This window comes from Bubalus bubalis, chromosome 15 (assembly GCF_019923935.1).
Source record: "Bubalus bubalis isolate 160015118507 breed Murrah chromosome 15, NDDB_SH_1, whole genome shotgun sequence".
Lineage (NCBI taxonomy): Eukaryota > Metazoa > Chordata > Mammalia > Artiodactyla > Bovidae > Bubalus > Bubalus bubalis.
Window position 1 is genome coordinate 61146467 of NC_059171.1, and position 18425 is coordinate 61164891.

Here is an 18425-nt window from a genome sequence, read left to right on the forward strand (position 1 = left end):
TAACAGTAGCATCAGCATCACCTAGAGTTTAAAATCTAGATTGGATTTAAAAGCTAAGTATAAAACAACTCTGGAATTGCCGAAAGGACCTGTTCCCTGACAACTTTGTTTCTAAGGAGAAGCTAGTTCAGATGCAAGATCTTGAAGCCAGAATTTGAGGGGAGAAAATCTGAGAGTTGGCCCTCAGTGTAGACGGAGGGGAGTCAGCTATGTGGATGGAGGTCAAGGGAAGTAAGAATGTGAAAGTTACAGTTCTGAGCTTAGAGATACTGAAATAAAGTATGTCTGGGGGTTGAATTGCAATAATTAACACTATGTGGTAACCTGCAGGCTCTTGTAAACCCATAATGACCACATTATCATGAGTCAGTTGAGTCTGTAACCTCAAGTGCAGTGAGCATCTGAGAACTGTGGGCTGTGAAGTACCCTGAGGCCCTTGTCTTCCCTGTTCTCCTGGCCAGCATCTCGGACTCCTGGGCCCCGTGGCCTTTGTTTTCTCACCTCACTGAGGTACAGGCCACCTGAGAGGGCCTCCTCATCTCCCTTTGGGAGCTTTGTTTTCTCCCTTTTGGCCACCACAGGCCCCTTGTTCCCACTGTTCTTTCCCTCTTTGCGAGGCCCGAGTTCTGCATAGCTTCATTTTCTTTCCAAAGCTTCAGATTTGCCTTTAACTTGGTTTCCTTGAAAAACTCTTTTAAGTAGCTGTCATTTTGTTATCTTGAATCAAATACATTCAGAGCTGAAGTGTTTTGTTTTCAGATTTAATGTTTTTTCTCCATTTACTTGTTTATATTAATCATCATGTTTTCTTAGTCATCTGGACTCAAAGGACATCTTTGATTCCTCACTTTACTTTTTTTAGAAATGATTTGTCATTTTATTGCACATTGTTCCTGATTTCTCCTGTCTTGCATTTTCACGGCGGTGAAACAGTTTTAATCCCTTTGCTTCAGCTGTCGTTAACAGGAGACAACCATAATCTCTTAAGTTTGTGCCATCCATCATGCATACTGCTATCAAGTTAACTGTCCTAATTGGAACCCTGATCATTTTTTTCCCTGCATGGGAACAAAGCAGAGCTCCAAATTTACTGTTTCTTCTGACAAAAGTCACTGTGCAGGCATGCTTTGTCTCATTTGGTCCTCATGATAGTTTATGTCTTTATGTCTTAGGTACTATTGTGTCTTAAGTACTGTATGTCTTAGGTACTATTGTGCCACTTTACAGGGAAAGAATTTGAGACTTCATGAACCTGAAGGAGTTGCTAATAGGTGGAAGACCTGGAGTTTGAATCCCCAGCCTGTCTTCCAGTTCTGTGTTCTTGAAGAGTTCTGTACCTCCACCCAGTGGCTCTTGATCAACTCTGGGATACAGTCCCTGTTCTTCACCTTTGCCTTTCAAAAGTGCCTTACCTGGCCCCAGCACTCCTTCTCACATTTGTTTCTTGTTTTATTCAAGCTTTTGGTTTCTTATACATTTTCATTCAGGATTTACTCCCTTTCCCATGTCTGCTATTCAAGGAGGTCCCTGTGCAGAAGGGCTAGCTGGTGGGCTGTATTTCCTTAGGGCTCCTGTTCCCTGTCTGCTAGCGAGGTCTTTTCTCATTCATATAGTTGTTAACCTCGTGATGAGAACCTTCTACTCTGAATTTTGAGTACTCTAACAGTTGTAATTGGATTATAAAATGTTAGAAAGCAGAAAATGTGTTGTAGACGCTTAGGAGATGTGTGTGAATGAAAATGATCTCTGGTCACCTGCCCCATTAATGGCAATTTAAGTAGTTTTTTATTTTAGTTGGTAGATGACAGAATAGTTTAATGGAGTTTTTATTTTTGTGTATGTAACAAAACCGGATTTCCTTGTTGTAGGCTATCAAATGAGTTAAATTTTCAGACTCATTTCTAGGTAATTGTGATAAGTAAGTTATTTGTAAAACTACTTATAAGTGTTTTTTTACATGCACATGTCTAACCTTGAATTTATCATGGTTAATGATTACCATGCAGAGGTTAAAATTTTATATTTCTCTATATTGCCTTTTGGAGAAGGAAATGGCAACCCACTCTGGTATTCTTGCCTGGAGAAATCCATGGACAGAGGAGCCTGGCGGGCTACAGTCCATGGAGTCACAAACAGTCTTACATGACTGAGCAACTAAACAACAACAACATATTGCCTTTGCATCTTGTATTACAATTTAAGTATTACATTACTGTAAGTACTATATTAATGTAAGTATTTTATTAAGTAATTTGTTTTTGCTTTGTTGTATAAAAATATAATCCTTTCTGGTAGAAGTTGAGAATGTAGGCTATCTCGGTGATGGCATTGGAGTTTAATAAAAGTGTTTATAAAAGTTTATTTAAAAAGTTTTTAATAAAAGTGTTATTCTCAGACTAATCAGTTTGTCAGTCTTCCAGCTTTCAACTTTATAAAGGATAAAAATAATCATAAATACTTCTCTGAAAATAAAAGTTTTAAGCAAGTTTATAGTAATTGATTTTAAAAACATATAGTCACATGGGTCAAGGTATAAGTGTTATAAAGTTTATAGACTGAAAGAGACTCCTCTTCCACCTCCCATTTTCGCTACTGAGAGGTAGTCACTTATCTTTGGAATGATATAGAAGAAGCAGTTTGTTTGTTTATAAGTATATTTGAATAAATATTTTTCTTTCAAGTTATGATAAAGTATAATATATTGCAAATAGTTTCACTTGCATTTTTCACTCAGTGTGTCTCTGATATTCCATAAGAGTAGATAAAGAATTTCTTCATTCTTTAAAATTTTTTTGCAGCCTCAAAGGATCAGCTGTGTATCACTACATGTATAGACTATATATATATATAATCATTTATTTAACCATATTCCCTACTGATGGACATTTAGATTGTTTCCCATTCTTTACTGTTACACACATCCATTGAAGCAACTGTTTGAAGGAAGAGAAATAAAAACTGGAAGATCTTTCTAGAGAAAAATAAAATTTGAAAGCTAAAATGGCTGTTTCTTGGTGGAGAATCAGATGGATGCCTTTTGAGGCTGCTGATGACGGGTGAGTGAATGGAGAGAAGAAGGGGACCATGTGAGGATTCTGGGAGCTGTTGACAACCTAATGGGAAGAGGGGGGATGGCAGTGGTGAATGGTAGCAGCTCCTGGGACCAATTGTCTGCTCTGGGCGAGGCCTTCTATGCCTGTGTTTACAAGTTCGGTGCTCAGAAATGATTCTTGATATCTGGAAAATCATCTCTGGGACTGTGGCCTATAGTAGTATATCTAACATAGACAACCTTTTCAGGGAATGGAATAAGATATCTGGGTGTTGTCTGGAAGGAAATGTCATGGCCAACAACACAACATATTTTATGAGGTCATTAACTTTTTTATTGTAATATTGTGTGTTCAGAGATAAGATTTAAAGTACTGAAATAAATGAAGTTAAACAAATTCCTCCTTCAGCAAACCTCTGCTCTCCACATCTGTTCCTCATGGGTTGTTTGGGTAATAATGATGGCTTTTTAACAGTGTGGTGTGAGTCCTTTCAGAGTTTATGTATAAACAAAAATAACATTCATGCATCTTTAGACATGTCAGTCAGAATCCTACTGAATAGCAAGTAATGGTAAGACTAATGAAGGTCAGAATTGCATGGATTAACAAGTAAGTGACGGTGCGTACCAGGTAAACAGTGAGTGCTCCTCGATTCCTTCAGACCAAGGGCGCTCTGAGTGCAGAGTGGCGGTGTACAGCACGTCTCAGCTGATGAAGTGGTGCAGCTGTTCTGCCAGCTCACTCCTAACTGGTCCAGGAAGGTTTCCCAGGCTGTGCTTCATCCGTGGTGGTGTAGTAAGCGTGGCTTACTGAATAGGGTTACTGAACAGGATAATAAAAGGTCATTTATTTTTGTTCATCCACGGACCCCCGCCACATATAATAGCTATACGAATTCACTGTAGAAAGACTAGAAGATATGGATAAAAAAGAAGTAGATCATTGGGAATGCAATCATTGGGATGGTGTCTCCTTTAGTTAATTCTCAAGAGATTTCTGTATTAATGAGAACACCAGCTAGAAGAGCCCAGCTTTATAAATCCTGCTGTCAAATAAGACAGATATGTTTACTTGGTGATAGAAGCTTGGAAATTGTGATCACTTGAATTTTCTCTGACCTGCACGCTCTGCCAGGTAACCAGAACTGTGGCAGGGCCTCGGCTCAGCCATCAGGTTGTTTGTGCACATGGTTGAGTGCTGAGTGGTGTAGCTGTTGTGAGGGAGCCCTATGTGTCAGTGGGTGTCGGTACCCTCCTCTGTTGCTGCTCCTGGGTTAATAGTTCAGAGCTCTTACTCTGATAACAAATCATTGTATTTTTGTAATCCATCTTTAAAATACTGGATCTTTAAGTGCCTTAGATATTTAGAAATGCCATAGCTCAAAAAAAAAAAAAAAAAAAAAAAACACAAAAAAACACCCACACAAGTGAACCTTTCTTTGTCAGACAGTTTTGAGAAGGAGGGTGTATTTTATCACCCTCCTTAGTCTCCTGTTTGCATTGTAGTCGCTTTATGACTAGAGTAGATTTTTAAATTCATGGTCAGTCATCTCGATACTCAAATATAAGAGCAAGTTTTGAAATATGTGAAGGTAGTTACTACAGTTTTACTTTTGAGAAAAAGCCTGGCAGTGCTCTGTAGTGATTTAACATATATTGTAAAAGAATACATTATGAAAGAATTACTTTAAATACTTCTAAACCATTTTAATGGTTTAATGGACTTGAATTTTTTCCTGCAAATAGAATGATTTTGAACCTTTATTCTTTTTTGAACCGCAGAAATTAGAAATGGAAAAAGAAAGATTTAGGCTTTTCTACAGTAATTTATATAAATATCTATATTGTAACTGTTCCTGAAATTGGTTTGGTTCTGAAGGAAAGGGAGGGAAGTCACCATGGTCCTAAACTAGCTGAGTTACCTCACTGTTGATGGTAAAAAAGCTTTCTGCAGGCTTTCTTCTTCTTAAGGAATTGTTCAGTTGTCACTTTATTTTAATAACCCCTGGTTTTATTGTGCCTGCATGGTACATTTTATATGTATGTGGTCCACACCTGCACACAGACGTGTGCCTGAATGCCCTGTTTTCACAGATACCATTCCCTGTGCTGCCTCAGGAAGTCTCACAGGTGTGTAGCTGATGCTCCTGCAAGCTGTGCAGTGCGTGCGTGCTCACTCAGTCGTGTCTAACTCTTTGCAATCCCTTGGACTGTAGCTCATCAGGCTCCTCTGCCCATGGGATTCTCCAGGCAAAAATACTGGAGAGGGTTTCCATTTCCTTCTTCAAGGGATATTCCTGACCCAGGGGTTGAACCTGGGTCTCCTGCATCGCAGGCAGTTTCTTTACCACTGAGCCACCTGGAAACCATATCTGGGAGCTATGCAATATGAGATGCTAATATTTTGGTGCTTTAACATTTTCACACTTTCATGTAAGTATTTATTTAATCTTTCCAACAGCCTTGTCAAAGAGGATCTTGTCTGGCAAGTATCAACTAGTCTCATTTTTATAGATGCAGGAATTGAGACTCAGAGTTACTTCCTTGTCCTGAGTCTTGTTTTCTTTCCTGTGAAATGATCTGCAGTCTTCAAGAACAAAGGGCTTGATGTAAGAATAGATCTTGAACTCAAAGCCTTTTCTGTCTCCTAAGCAAGTTGGGTAACCCCTTTCCTTAGAAGTAATACTGTTACATAGAGTTTTGAGTTAACGTACATAAAAATGCTAAAGCTTAATATACAATAAGTGCTCAGCTAATGACAGTTGCACTAATGATAAAGATAATAATGTTTTAGGAGTCACATACTACTTTTCAAAGATTATGGAACCTCACGCTGTGGCTCAGTGGTAAAGAACCACCTGCCAATGCAGGAGACATGGGTTCAATCCCTGGGTTGGGAAGATCCCCTGGAGTAGGAATTTCCAGTATTCTTGCCTGGGAAATTCCATGGACAGAGGAGCCTGGTGGGCTACAGTTCATGGGGTCCCAAAGAGTTGGACATGACTTAGAAGTTAAACAGTAACAGGAGTCACACGCTATTCAGAGATTATGAGACCGCACATAGCAGTAGTGTCCATTTAAATGAGAGGCCAGGCCTGGGAGCAGTCTCACATCATCAGTATTGTGTGGGTGGAGTCAGAAGTGAAAGGAGAGAGAGCCTTGGAGGAGCCAGGAGAGCGGTGATTCTGGAGCCATATCAGGTCTACATGGTCATGTGTAAAATAGCAAATTTGAGTCATCTGGTCAACAAGAAACGAGAAATTCCTACAGCGAAAGGGAAAGACAGAATTCTAAACTGTGGAGCATGTGTCCTGCATGCGTTAGTCCCTGAGGTGTTCCTAACATACCGTTGTCACCGATGTTTTTGGTAATGATCTGGGACCATCAAGAAATGTTGACTTATATTGGATATTTTCTAAGATTGTGGAACTGTCACACCGTAGAAAGACTTTCATCAATATATTTTACTCTTTGAAGCTTAAAGAACTATCTTTCAGTTATCTGTAGCATTAGTTCTTTTGGCTGTCTGTGGTGTTAGAGAAAATGAATTTTACTAAATTTGAGTATGTACATTTTATTTGATTCTTAATAAAGAGTATAGTTGATAATAAGGTTCATGGTAAGTGTTAAGGTAAAGGCCAGGAGTTTAGACCTTCATAAATATGTTTGATTCTGGGCCTTTTTCTCACTTAGTTCAAAGCTTATTTATAAAGTTCAGTGTCTGCTTGCTTCTTTTTATATCCATTAATTGCTCTGTTGTGCAGAGTGTTATTAAAATCAAGTTCTGCTCTTAATTGTCTTAATATCCTTTTTGCTCACGCATCTTTCCATTCATTTTTAGTGGTAACACACAAAGCACCACCTGCAGGGCAGTGTGTTCTTAAAAGCGTGCTCCCTCTTGCGGCCAACCTGGGTCATACTGCATTCAAGTTTGGACAGTTCTGAATGTGCTGCAAATAACCTGAAAGGTACCAGCAACTGAGAAAAGGTGCCAACTCTCACATACGGGGTCTTAATCATGCTGCCCTTACTTTCTGTCAGCACTCAGAATCTGTGTAGTGGCTTCCCACTGTCCTAAAAGCAAGGTCAGGAATGAAGCAGATTGGTGCCCTAAGTGGTTTTAAGCTTGAGCACAGTTTCTCCCAATGGTGTAATATATTAGGAATGCTAAAGTTTTTTTGTGATAATTCTCAAGGCTTAGGGCTGGGCATACATTGTCTTTTATAAGAAAAAAATGATACATGGCTTAAGAATAACCAAAGCAAAACATTGATGGTTTTATTTGTTGTAGTGTTTACAGTCTGTACATCAAGTGGAATTTCAGGGTCACCTTTAAAGTCCTCGTGCAGTTATTGTGTGGTATAGTTGTTATTGTTTCAGAGGCCTTTAGATTGTCTTCACATGATCATGCCTTATACTTAAGTGAATTCCAAGTTCTGTAAAGGAACATGAGCAAATCTCTTGCCACTGATTATACTGTGATCTCTTGTTTCTTTTCCTGTATCTTGGGTGAGTAATAGGTGGGAATGGATTCAGTCCCCAAGTGTACAGATTTAATTCCCCATGGATCAGCGTTCTACTATAGAGTTTGGGTCGTATGGCAGACAGGTAATGCCTCCTTCCCCAAGATGTTCTTATGTTAATTCCTGTGCCCTGTCACAATGTCATCTTGTATGGCCAAGGGGAATTAAGGTTGCTGATTAGCTGACTTTAAGATTGGGAGAGTATATATACTTTAAGATGGGGAGAGTAATATAGGTATTACTCTGATGGGCCCAGTGTAATCACAGGGTTCCTTAAAAGTGGAAGGAGGAGGCACAGTGAGATCTCAGCCTGATGGGGCTGCTTGGAGACAGAGGAAAGGGCCATAAGCCAAAGAAAGCAGGCAGACAGCAGAGAAGTTGTTGTGGTGCCTCCTTGATCAAGTCGACAGCAATCTGCTCTCTGGGGTACCAGGCAGAGATGTTCACTGAGATCTGTTTCACCAGAGGCCGGTTTTCACCAGATGCCCATGGGGGCTGCTGAGGGAACTGGGTGCAGGGACCCCCGCTGAGCTGGGGAGCCTGCCAAGAGATGACCGGACTGTCCAAGGTCAGGAGTCCGCAAGAGGAGTGAGGCAGAAAGTTAGGGTGAGGAGCTGAGAGGAACAGGAGAGCATGAGAAGGAAGCATTATTTGTGGGGCCTGTTGGTTTGGGAAGAGAGTGGTCCTGACAGGTGTCAGCAAACTGACCCATGGGTTAAACTGGGCCAGCAGTTATGTGTAGCCTGCAAACTAAGAATCATGTTTACATTTTTAAATGGTTGGAAAAAAACCAGAAAAAGGGTAATGTTTTATGATGTGAAAATTGTATGTAATCAGGTTTCAAGTGTCCATAAATCAACCTTCTGGAACACAGCCACCCTGTTTTAACTTACAAGCTGGTTGTGGCTGCTTTGCTCTGGAAGCACAGTTCAGAAGCTGTGATGGAACTCGTGGCCTGCAAATCCTAAAATATGTATGGACTGACCTTTTATAGGAGTTCAAGGCCTGAAGGTTAAGTACAGTGGTGGAAGGGTCAGTGATTTGGTACAAGACATGCTTGGAGAATGAGATGAGGACCTGGAGGGGCAGTGGGAGCAGCTCCTCAGAGATTCCGACAGTGCGGTTGTTGGGGCTTTGGAGTTTGAACAGTTGTAAGGGTGCCTAGGATGATGGTTAGGTCTGGCAACAGAGGACCTGCAGCTCAGATGCCAGAGTCCTTGCTGATGACGGGGCCTGGACCCTGAGGGCCCTCAGTGCGGATGGGGAGGTCGACAGAGTGAAAAGCAGTCATTGCCAATCTTCTAGGCCTTCATAAACGAGGTGTGTGTGTGTGTGTGTGTGTGTACACATAAATACTGTAAACTCATATCATGTGTTCACATTGATTCCTCCAGTTCTATCCAGCTCACCAGATATACCCTCATGGTGTGTATATTGAGAACTTTATATGTAGCTCACTGTTTACTCTTCACAACTTGATGACGTGGTTATTTTTCCCATTTTATAGACAGGGAAACTGAAGACCACAGGTTAAACAATTGGCCTGAGATGCGTGGTGAGTAAATGACATCAGATGCTTTGTTTCCCTCTGATGCGATCTTTCTTTGGAACCAAAAGTCCAAAAGGCAGGAAGAGGAGGAAATGAGAGGTTGAGGAGAGGGAAGGAGAGCTGAATTGAACATCTTTTCAGCTAAGAGAATGGGAAGTTCTTCTGAGTGAGGGGTCAAGAGCCTGTGGTCCAGCTGTTGTGTTTCAGAAAGGTTCATGGCTTGACAGACTGGATTTGAGTTGTGGCTCAGCCCCTGCCATCTGTGAGCTTGTGTCGTGGTCTCTGAGCTCTGTCCCCCTCAGTAAAATAAAGTTGGTGCCTCTTCATAGGTATGCTGAAGATATAAACTCCAGTGCTTAGTAGGTAGTAGGTGCCTAGGAAATTGCCCATGTGTATGTTACCACTGCTGAAACAAGGGTAAGGTTTGTATTACCATTGATGTAAAGTTAAGTGGATGTTCTCAGCAGTGTTTGGCATGGAGTAGTGAAGCCTAGCTTATCCTATTCTTTTTCTGTATTCCCTGATATCTATTTGTCGTCATTGAAAAAGGTTTTCCCCTGTGTGGTTGCCTCCGTACTCAAAGCAACCTTGGTCCATGGCTCCCATGACAAGATCCTTGAGGGCCCAAAAAAGAAAGGTCCTTTGTTCATGCCCTCAGATAGTGTGTTCTGCTTTGTGTGGGTCACTCATCTTCTTCCCCCAAAGCTGGGTGCTCTCTGTCCCCAGCTCTGCAGAGAGAGGAGCACACAGGAGCTGCCATTGGCTGCTTGCCACTGAGCCAGGAGGGGAGGGAGGAGTCAGTGTTCATTCTGTTCTCTTTCCCTTTCACGACATCTGTCTGCCATCTGCTTGCTTCCCACATCCTTTGACTTGTCTTTAACCTTCTGTAAAACATCCCTGAGCTGCCTGAAAGACATCATAGTATTAAACTGCGCCACCAGTAGTTCTTCCCCTCAACCATATACATTCCAGTTGCAGATCTGATTTTGAAAGAATAGCAAGCAACCTTTGGAGCACTTACGAATCATGTCAGGTGAGCTTCTGTGAATGTGCCCTCTGTTCTTCCATGCCAGACACATCCTAGAGAGAAAAGGCTGCGGGGTGAGATTGTGCTCTAGGAGTATAGGTGACTGCTTCCTTAAACTATTCAGTCCTTTATTCTACATTTTGTCCCTTTCTGCCTTCATCTTTTCTTCTTGTTCTCAGAGTCCTTATTTTGCTTTTATGTTTAATGTAGGACTTGAACACCCCTAAAACTTTTTTTCTGTGTTACAGAAAATGGCAGAAGGGAAGCAGAAAAAATTGTGATTGAAGTAACAGAAACGCTGAGATAAGAATACTCATTCCTAGATAACTAAAACTCAGTTGTGTTCAAATGCAGGTTTAACCGATGCCCAACTAGCAGAGAAGTCAGAGCCCTGGGGAACCTTAGGAATCAGAGAATTTAGCCTCTTCATTTCACAGGTGAGGAAATGATGTCCTGGAGGGATGCCTAGAGCCATACAGCAAAGTCGTCACTGGGGTCAAGGCTGGACCTTGGTCTCTTGACTTGTGTTTGGTACTTTGCATGATTGAGATGGAATTACCTCAGAATTAAATGGCAAACACATCCCATGACGTACTGCTGTAATGGGTTTTTAAACTACTGTTTTCTTTACTCATAAAAAATGAACTGTATTTCAAGTTAGGGGATTATGGTTGAATTATCAAAATATTCACTACAGATTTAACTTGCAAACTCTTCATAGGTACATTGATTCTGATCAATTTACAATCTCTTGCTCCATAGTCAGGGGATTGGCTACTTGATGCATCTGTATGGTGGCATATCATGGCCTTGGATTTTGCAAGTATTTTTGATGGCATGAATAAATAATTAAGACATATCAAGTGAAAGTCTGAAATATATATATACAGTATAATACTAACATTGTGTTAAAAAAAAACAAGAATATTCATGCCTAGAGAGTAAATAATAGTGGCTTTTTGAAGGTTAGGATTATCAGTAATCTTTATTTTACTTGGTTTTCAAGTTTTCTATGAATTTGTATACTATTATAATCAAATCAGTGAATATTATAAAATGGAATTTATAATAATTATGCATATAATTTATATGTAATATAGGATTCATTTTTCACTTTTTTCAGAAAAATGTATATGATAAATGACATCTTTGAAGCTCTGTGATGTAAATTATTTATATTATGACCTTTTTCTGTTCCTTGATTTTTCTGCTGTATACTTTTATTTAGTGTATTTTTATTCCTTAGAAAATTATTGTCCGTGTGTCTCTATTGTACTTCATCTGCTCTAAATAAATCAATACTGCTCTCTTTATTTTTACCTTGTCAGTTTTGTTCACATAATGCATGCACACAGTTGAGAAGGTTAAGTGATACTACAGGCCTTGACGACAGCACAGCAGCTCCCGGCTCCACCTGTCCCTACTCAGGAGACTGACAGCAGAGGGGATGGGATGGCATGGAGCCGCCACAGAGCACGGGAATGCTGCCTCCACGGTGCGCACTGAGACAACTGTGCAGCGTAGACAGCTCTTACTCTCCATTGCAGATAGAGGGTTAGCTCCCATGCCCCTTGACATCTCTACTCTCATTCGCCCCGGGTGGTTAAACAACTATTCAGATTAAATAAGGAATTATGTTTGCACTGGTGCTACTATGTAAATACTAAATATTGTCTTCCACAGACCAAATAACGAGTTCCCATTCTAAAGGTCCTTTTGTTTTCTGGTGGGTATTGGTTTTCCCTTAACATCCTGTTTTAGTCCCTCAGTGTGCCCTGTCTGTCTCTGAGCCTTCCCTGGCAGTCTGAGGCCCAGGCTCTGTGTCCCGGGGCCTGCCAGCTTGCCTAGATCCCGGGTTCTTCTGGCCTCAGCAGCACTGCTTTCTTCCCCAGGCTCAGCTCCGTGGTGCTGTGTATAGTGCCTTGAGTGGGCATGTGGCCCCCATCTCTTCTACATCCCCAGACACCTTTCCTTCTTCTCCTGTCTGTGTTTCTCCAGGCAACTCTTCTGATTCTTCATTCCACCTGTGTCTGGGCTGGGTGCCCTGTAACATCCTTATGTAACTTCTGTGCTCATCTGATTTTGGAATTGTTTATGCCAGTTGTTTTCCACATGTGGTCTGGAGTCCTTGAGGTCTTCTGAGAGCTTTTCAAGGGCCTGAGAAGTCTGTCTTGGGTTTTCTACTGTAATCTCTGAAAACACCTACTGTTCTGCAAAGCAACTGGGCTTGTGGGAAGCATAGCTTTGGGTGTAACATTCAAAGCCTGTGCAGCCAGCTGTACCAGCAGAAACAACAATCTCAATAAAATTTCTAGCGCAGCTAAGTCTCTGCTGGGGTCTGGACCTGGCTTTAGTCAATCAGTCCTCCACAGTCGTAACCCCAGTGATCATGGTCCTGCTTTAACCATGCTTTGACATTTGACCTGCTTTGACATTCAGGCCCTGGATATCATTTTACTTGGAGACAGATGTCATTTTTATTTATTAAATTAAAAAATCTAAACCTGGTTATAGCCTTCATTAGTCTGTTTTACGGAGAAGGCAGTGGCACCCCACTCCAATACTCTTGCCTGGAAAATCCAATGGACAGAGGAGCCTGTTGGGCTGCAGTCCATGGGGTTGCTAAGAGTCGGACATGACTGAGTGACTTCACTTTGACTTTTCACTTTCATGCACTGGAGAAGGAAATGGCAACCCACTCCGGTGTTCTTGCCTGGAGAATCCTAGGGACGGGGGAGCCTGGTGGGCTGCTGTCTATGGGGTCGCACAGAGTCGGACACGACTGAAGTCACTCAGCAGCAGCAGCAGCAGCAGCAGTCTGTTTTAATTCATGGAAATGTCTTAGCGTTTTTTCATCTGTGTGCACAGTCCTCCGGATCACTTGAAGATACTGTCTCACTGTCTTACAGGAAGGTACTCTATTCTCAGCTTTTTGTTGCAAGTTTTCATAAGCTGCTGAGGTGTGGCCCTAAAGTGTGGAAGCTTGTCCCTTCCTGTCACTTCAGAACATGCACATATATTGTGACCACCACACCTTCATCTTTATCTCCACGTCATTACTCTGTTGAACGGAAGCTCATTTGTGTGTTGGGATTCTCTGGTGGCTCAAACAGTAAAGAATCTGCCTGCAATGCAGGAGACCTGGGTTCAATCCCTGGGTTGGGAAGATCCCTGGGAAAAGGAAATGGCAACCTACTTCAGTATTCTTGCCCGAAGAATTCCGTGAACAGAAGAGCCTGGCGGGCTACAGTCCACAGAGACAGTCCACAGGCAAAGAGTTGGACATGACTGAGCAACTAAGTAACTTTCATTTGTGTTAAAGAAACATGCATCATAGCAGGTTGTACCTTATATTCCAGGAAGCCTTTCCTGACTTCCTCCTGCATTACCCTTTGAGCTTTCTGTTCAGATCTGTTTGTCTTTCCTACCAGACTAGAGGGAAAGGAGTCAGGGAAGTCTGCTTCCACAGTGTGTGGTGCACCTGGGTGACAAGGTGGTGTTCTCTCCAGCCATCTGAGTGCCTGTGTCTCAGGCCTGTAGCCGTAGATCTGAAACACAGATGCCCTGCACTTTCTAAATGGAAATGTAATTTCCCGTGTTAATACTTGACTTACTGTCACCTGAAAGGGCTTCCCTGGTGGCTCAGTCGGTAAAGCATCTGCCTGCAATGCTGGAGACCCGGGTTTGATCCCTGGCTTGGGAAGATGCCCTGGAGAAGGAAATGGCACCCCACTCCAGTACTTGTGCCTGGAAAATCCCATGGACAGAGGAGCCTGGTAGGCTACCGTCCATGGGGTCGCGATGAGTTGGACATGACTGAGCAATTTAAGTTACTTACTGTCACCTGTAGTAGATGTTCCTACGCTGCAGTGGACTCAGGGGCCTCTGGGAATTCAGGAGCCTTCTGAAATTGTATGCAGAACCTCCAGTTTGTTCATTTTTCAGTAGAGGGGAGTTTATGATCAGACTCTCAGAGTGGGGGAAGTAGGAGAAGACAAGAGGGGCTCAGGCAGTGGGGCAGCCTGCTGGTGAGGGACCCTGCTCCTCTCACTGCTTCTCTCTTCTCCAGTTCCTGGCCAGAGTGTGCGTCAGAACGCTTGTTTTTGGCCATGGCTATTTCATTTCTCACTTTCCCCCTTACCTGATTTATTAATTCAGAATTTAATTGATATATGAGTTTGCTTATTAACTTGTTGAATAAAGCTTAAATTGTGTATTCCGTATTGAAATTCTTATTTTAACAAGTTGTACTTAACGTTTCCATTCAACTATGCTGAGTTTGTTAAAGAAGTTGTTGTACGCGTGTGTGTATAACTTATGTTCTAGTGCTTAAACTATTAAAGGTTGTTAACAAAGTTTGTGGTCTCATCATGACAGAATTTACCAAAGAAAATCTTAATAGTTGTATATGTATGTATATATGTATGTGTATATATATATATATATATATATAGATTTAAATACACACACATTTTAAATATGTGAGTCTCTTTTTAAGTTCCGTTTTGTATTCAGTGATTAGGTAATACGTTCTTCTGTTAACATTTTGAATTTATGTGGTGTGTTTAGGAATTGTTAATGGATTGTTTAGGAATTTTAAATGAAGTAACACGTGCATATTTATCTAGGCTTTCCACACTCTGTAGAAGTCCATGTGACTCAGTGATGACGAGCATGGTCTCTGAAGTCTAGACCAGCAGGGACCTCACCCCAGCAGCATCACCTTCCAGAGCAGCATTGTCCTCTATGGCAGCCACTGGTCACGTGGGGCTGTTCAGCACTTGGAGTGTGGCTGGTGTGACTGGCTGGATTTTTAGGTGTATTTAGTTTTAATCAGCCTATGTCTAGGCAGCCCTGTGTGACCTGTGGCTGCTATACTGGGCCTCACAAGATGAGGTGACTTAACTCTTCTGTGTCCCAGGTTTCCTCTCTGGAGAGATGAGATCACACTTAAGCTACCCTTTGTGGTGGTTTTAAGAATAAATACTATATTTAAGGAGTTTAACTCTGTGCCTGGAAGAGACTATGTCTGAGAAGTGGTCGTTAGTTATAATGACTATTATATATTTAATAAACTAGAATTACTTTTCTTTTGAGCATTCATTTAAACCTGTTTATTTTTATTCTTCCCTTTCAGGATTAATTTATTTTTGGAAATCAAGTGCAATATTAAAAGGAAAACAAAACCAAACTACATTATTGGAAGCCATTTCTGCTAATTTTATTACAGTTTAAAATTTATGGTTTGATTTGAATACTATCATGGGAGGAGCTGTGAGTGCTGGGGAAGATAATGATGACTTAATTGATAACTTAAAAGAAGCCCAGTATATCCGCACTGAAAGAGTGGAGCAAGCCTTCAGAGCGATTGATCGCGGAGATTACTATTTGGAAGGCTACCGAGACAATGCGTACAAAGACTTAGCCTGGAAGCATGGCAACATACACTTGTCAGCACCTTGCATTTATTCTGAAGTTATGGAAGCATTGAAACTTCAACCAGGATTGTCTTTTCTTAACCTGGGAAGTGGAACCGGATATTTAAGTACAATGGTGGGCTTAATTTTAGGTAATTTTATTTTTGTAAAATTCTTTTTTAAAAAGTAAGCTGAGTTTGTACTGCTGTTTCTGATTTACAGGGTTTATAACTTTGTGTACAGCATATGTTTGAATGCTCAAAGTAGTTCCTTCCTTCCTTAAGGTCAGAGTAGTCATCTTTTCTTATTTTCAGCCCTGACCCCCATAGTTAACTTCGCTTTCAGTGCTAGACGTGAAAAGTTCTTGGAACTGTTTTTGATCCCCCAACCACCGTCTGTACTGTACACCTGAGCAGTTGGCAGGTGGGAGGCTCCGGAGCATCTCGTAGCCTGCTTGAGGTCAAGCATCCTGACAGCGGCTGGGAGAGTTTGGTGGGCCCTGGTGTCCTGTGCTGAAAGGGGTGGTGCTGTACTTGTTAGGGATCTAGAACCCTGTGGGGGGCAGAAGATGTGGCACTGCTGGGGCAAAGCACAGGACTCAGGGCGGGGAAGAGGGGGAAGAGTGTGGGTCGTTATGTGTCCGCCAAGCGTTATTTCTGAAGCAAGGGAACAGCAGTAATCAGAAGGGACAGATAGCACTGCCTTCACAAAGCTTCCTGGTACTCGCGATGAAGGCTTGGCATTGCTGAAAGCACTTGACACGGTCTAGTAACTTGTTTAGTGTTCCCAGTAACCGTGTGAAGTGTGTATTGTCATGGTTCCTGTGTGTTTAAACTGAGTCACTGAAGTTCAGTGACCTGCCTGTGGTCCCATAGCTAGGAGATGAGAGCTGTGAAGTTGAGCCTGTGTGTGGACAAAGCATGCCGGGGGAGACACTGCTGAAAGACATGGTGACGTTGGGCGGAGGATGGACAACCACAGCTCACGGCTCCCTTTGGTGTTTGCTGGGCACCACCACGTGACAGGCATCAAGGTGCAACACCAAGGCGCATGTGACACAGACTTGCCCTGGGGTTTGCAGACTAGACTGGCGGGGGTGGAGAGACAGGAAGTGAGCGGTTCTTATCCCGTGTGATGTTTCCTGTGGCTGAGGTGTCGTCCCAGGTTACAAGGTCGAGGCTGTGGCTTATAGTTCACTCTGGAGTGCTGGGGAATCATTGGAGGACTTTAAAGAAATGACTGTGATGCCCCTGTGACTAAGCAGTCCTGATTTTTTTTGATTATCCTAGCGTCAGTATTAGTAATGTCCTTTTTGTTGCCAAAGTGTCCCAGTTTGGACAGTAAATTATGTGCTCACATCGTATAGCTTCAGGTGTTTTCAAGCCTGAAATCCCATTGCTGTGTGCTGGGTGTCTACATTTTCTCTCCCAGTCACGGAGCCTGCAGTTGTTTCACTTAAAAAGAAGCCTGTTTATCTAACTACGGAGTCAGTTCCTGATATGTAGTAACTGGTCAGAAAGGTGACATTATTCATTTTTGCCCAGAGAGAAGTTAAGCAGTTTGCATTTACATTTGGTGATCTCTGTGATTCTGAGATAGCATTTTCATCAGGTTGGGAATCCCAGAAATCCAACTCTTGTATCATGAGAGCCTCTAGAAAAGGGATTCAGGGTTTGAGAGGATCTCCAAATCCAAGGAGCAGAGTGGAGTGGTAGAGAGAGCTTCTTCCCAAAGTGGGCTTGCTGTCTTTGAGCCAGTGTGCTTCTTTACCAGCTCTGGCCACTAGGGCTCGAGTCCAGCCTCAGATAAGTGTTCTGCTCCTCCAGCTGGTTAGCTGGCTCCTGCTGCAGGCGGGAGTTTAGCCAAAGGCCTGGCGGAGAGAAAAGGAATCACAGTTAGCAGCCTTGCTGACTCAATCCATTCCCTAGTCCTGGTCCCTAAGAAGTGGGCTTCCTGGGGCTAGCTGCTTTTGTGGGCCAGCCGCCAACTTTATTGACTTTTTTTTTAATTGGAGGGAAATTGCTTTACAACGTTCTTTTGGTTTTTGCAGTACAACAGCATGAATCAGCAATAATTGTACACATATCCCCTCCCTCTTGAGCTTTCCACACCTCATCTCAGCCCTCTAGGACGTCACAGAGCGCCAGGCTGGGCTCACTGTGTTATTCAGCAGCTTTCCGCTAGCTGTCTGTTTTACACATGGTAGTGTGTGTATGTCAGTGCCACTTTTCTTAATTTGTCCCACCCTCTCCTTTGCCTGCTATGTCCACAAGTCCATTCTCTGTGTGTGCATCTCCATTCCTGTCCTGCAAATAGGTTCATCAGTACTGTTTTTCTAGATTCCATGTATATGCGTTAATTTATTGTGTCTGGAATGTTTCCTCCAACCTGAAGGCAGTGTGGAAACACAGACCCTTGTGTGGCAGTCCACAGGGAGGACATCTCCTCCTGCTCCCAGGCTCCAGGGAGTCACAAGTGTTCAGTCACAGGCATGACCACCTTTACTGGATATTGTTCGGGGATTTGTCTGTGTGTGTTCCTGCAGTCAAGATCAAGGTATAATTTCTCTCCTTTTGATGAGGAAAGTATTTGATGAGAAAGATAAAAACTTTTTAAAAGGAAAGGAAGAACAGAGCCTGTAAAACTGTGATTACAGTTAATCTTGGATCTCTCCATCTTCTGAGAAGCTAATCATTTTTCTGCTGCTCCCCTTGTTTGGTTTGTGTTTCTTGAGCATTTAATTAAATCAAGGAGGGGACACATCCACAGAAATCACTTAGCACTCACTCCAGAGGAGGGTGCTTACATGCTCCCTGTAATTATTTGAGTGTGGTGCCTCAGGCTGGGTCCTGGTGCT

At 42.3% G+C, this 18425-nt stretch overlaps 1 protein-coding gene across 7 annotated transcripts in view; it reads left to right on the forward strand.

The window, feature by feature from the left end:
* PCMTD1 (protein-L-isoaspartate (D-aspartate) O-methyltransferase domain containing 1) overlaps positions 1-18425 on the forward strand; it is a 48371-nt gene that overhangs the window by 3482 nt on the left and 26464 nt on the right. For 2 of the 7 annotated variants that reach the window (XM_025265427.3, XM_025265425.3), the window contains exon 2: positions 10506-10588. The exons of 1 other annotated variant lie outside the window; for it this stretch is intronic. Coding sequence is in view for 3 of the 6 variants with exons in the window: in XM_044928770.2 (XP_044784705.1) it covers positions 15414-15720 (307 nt within the window). In the remaining 3 variants the exon portion in view is untranslated. Of the gene's footprint in view, positions 1-6893; positions 7021-9082; positions 9131-10505; positions 10589-15288; positions 15721-18425 lie in introns of those variants that run through there. 4 more of the 7 variants (XM_044928770.2, XM_025265426.3, XM_006063415.4 and 1 more) reach the window with 4 other exon arrangements.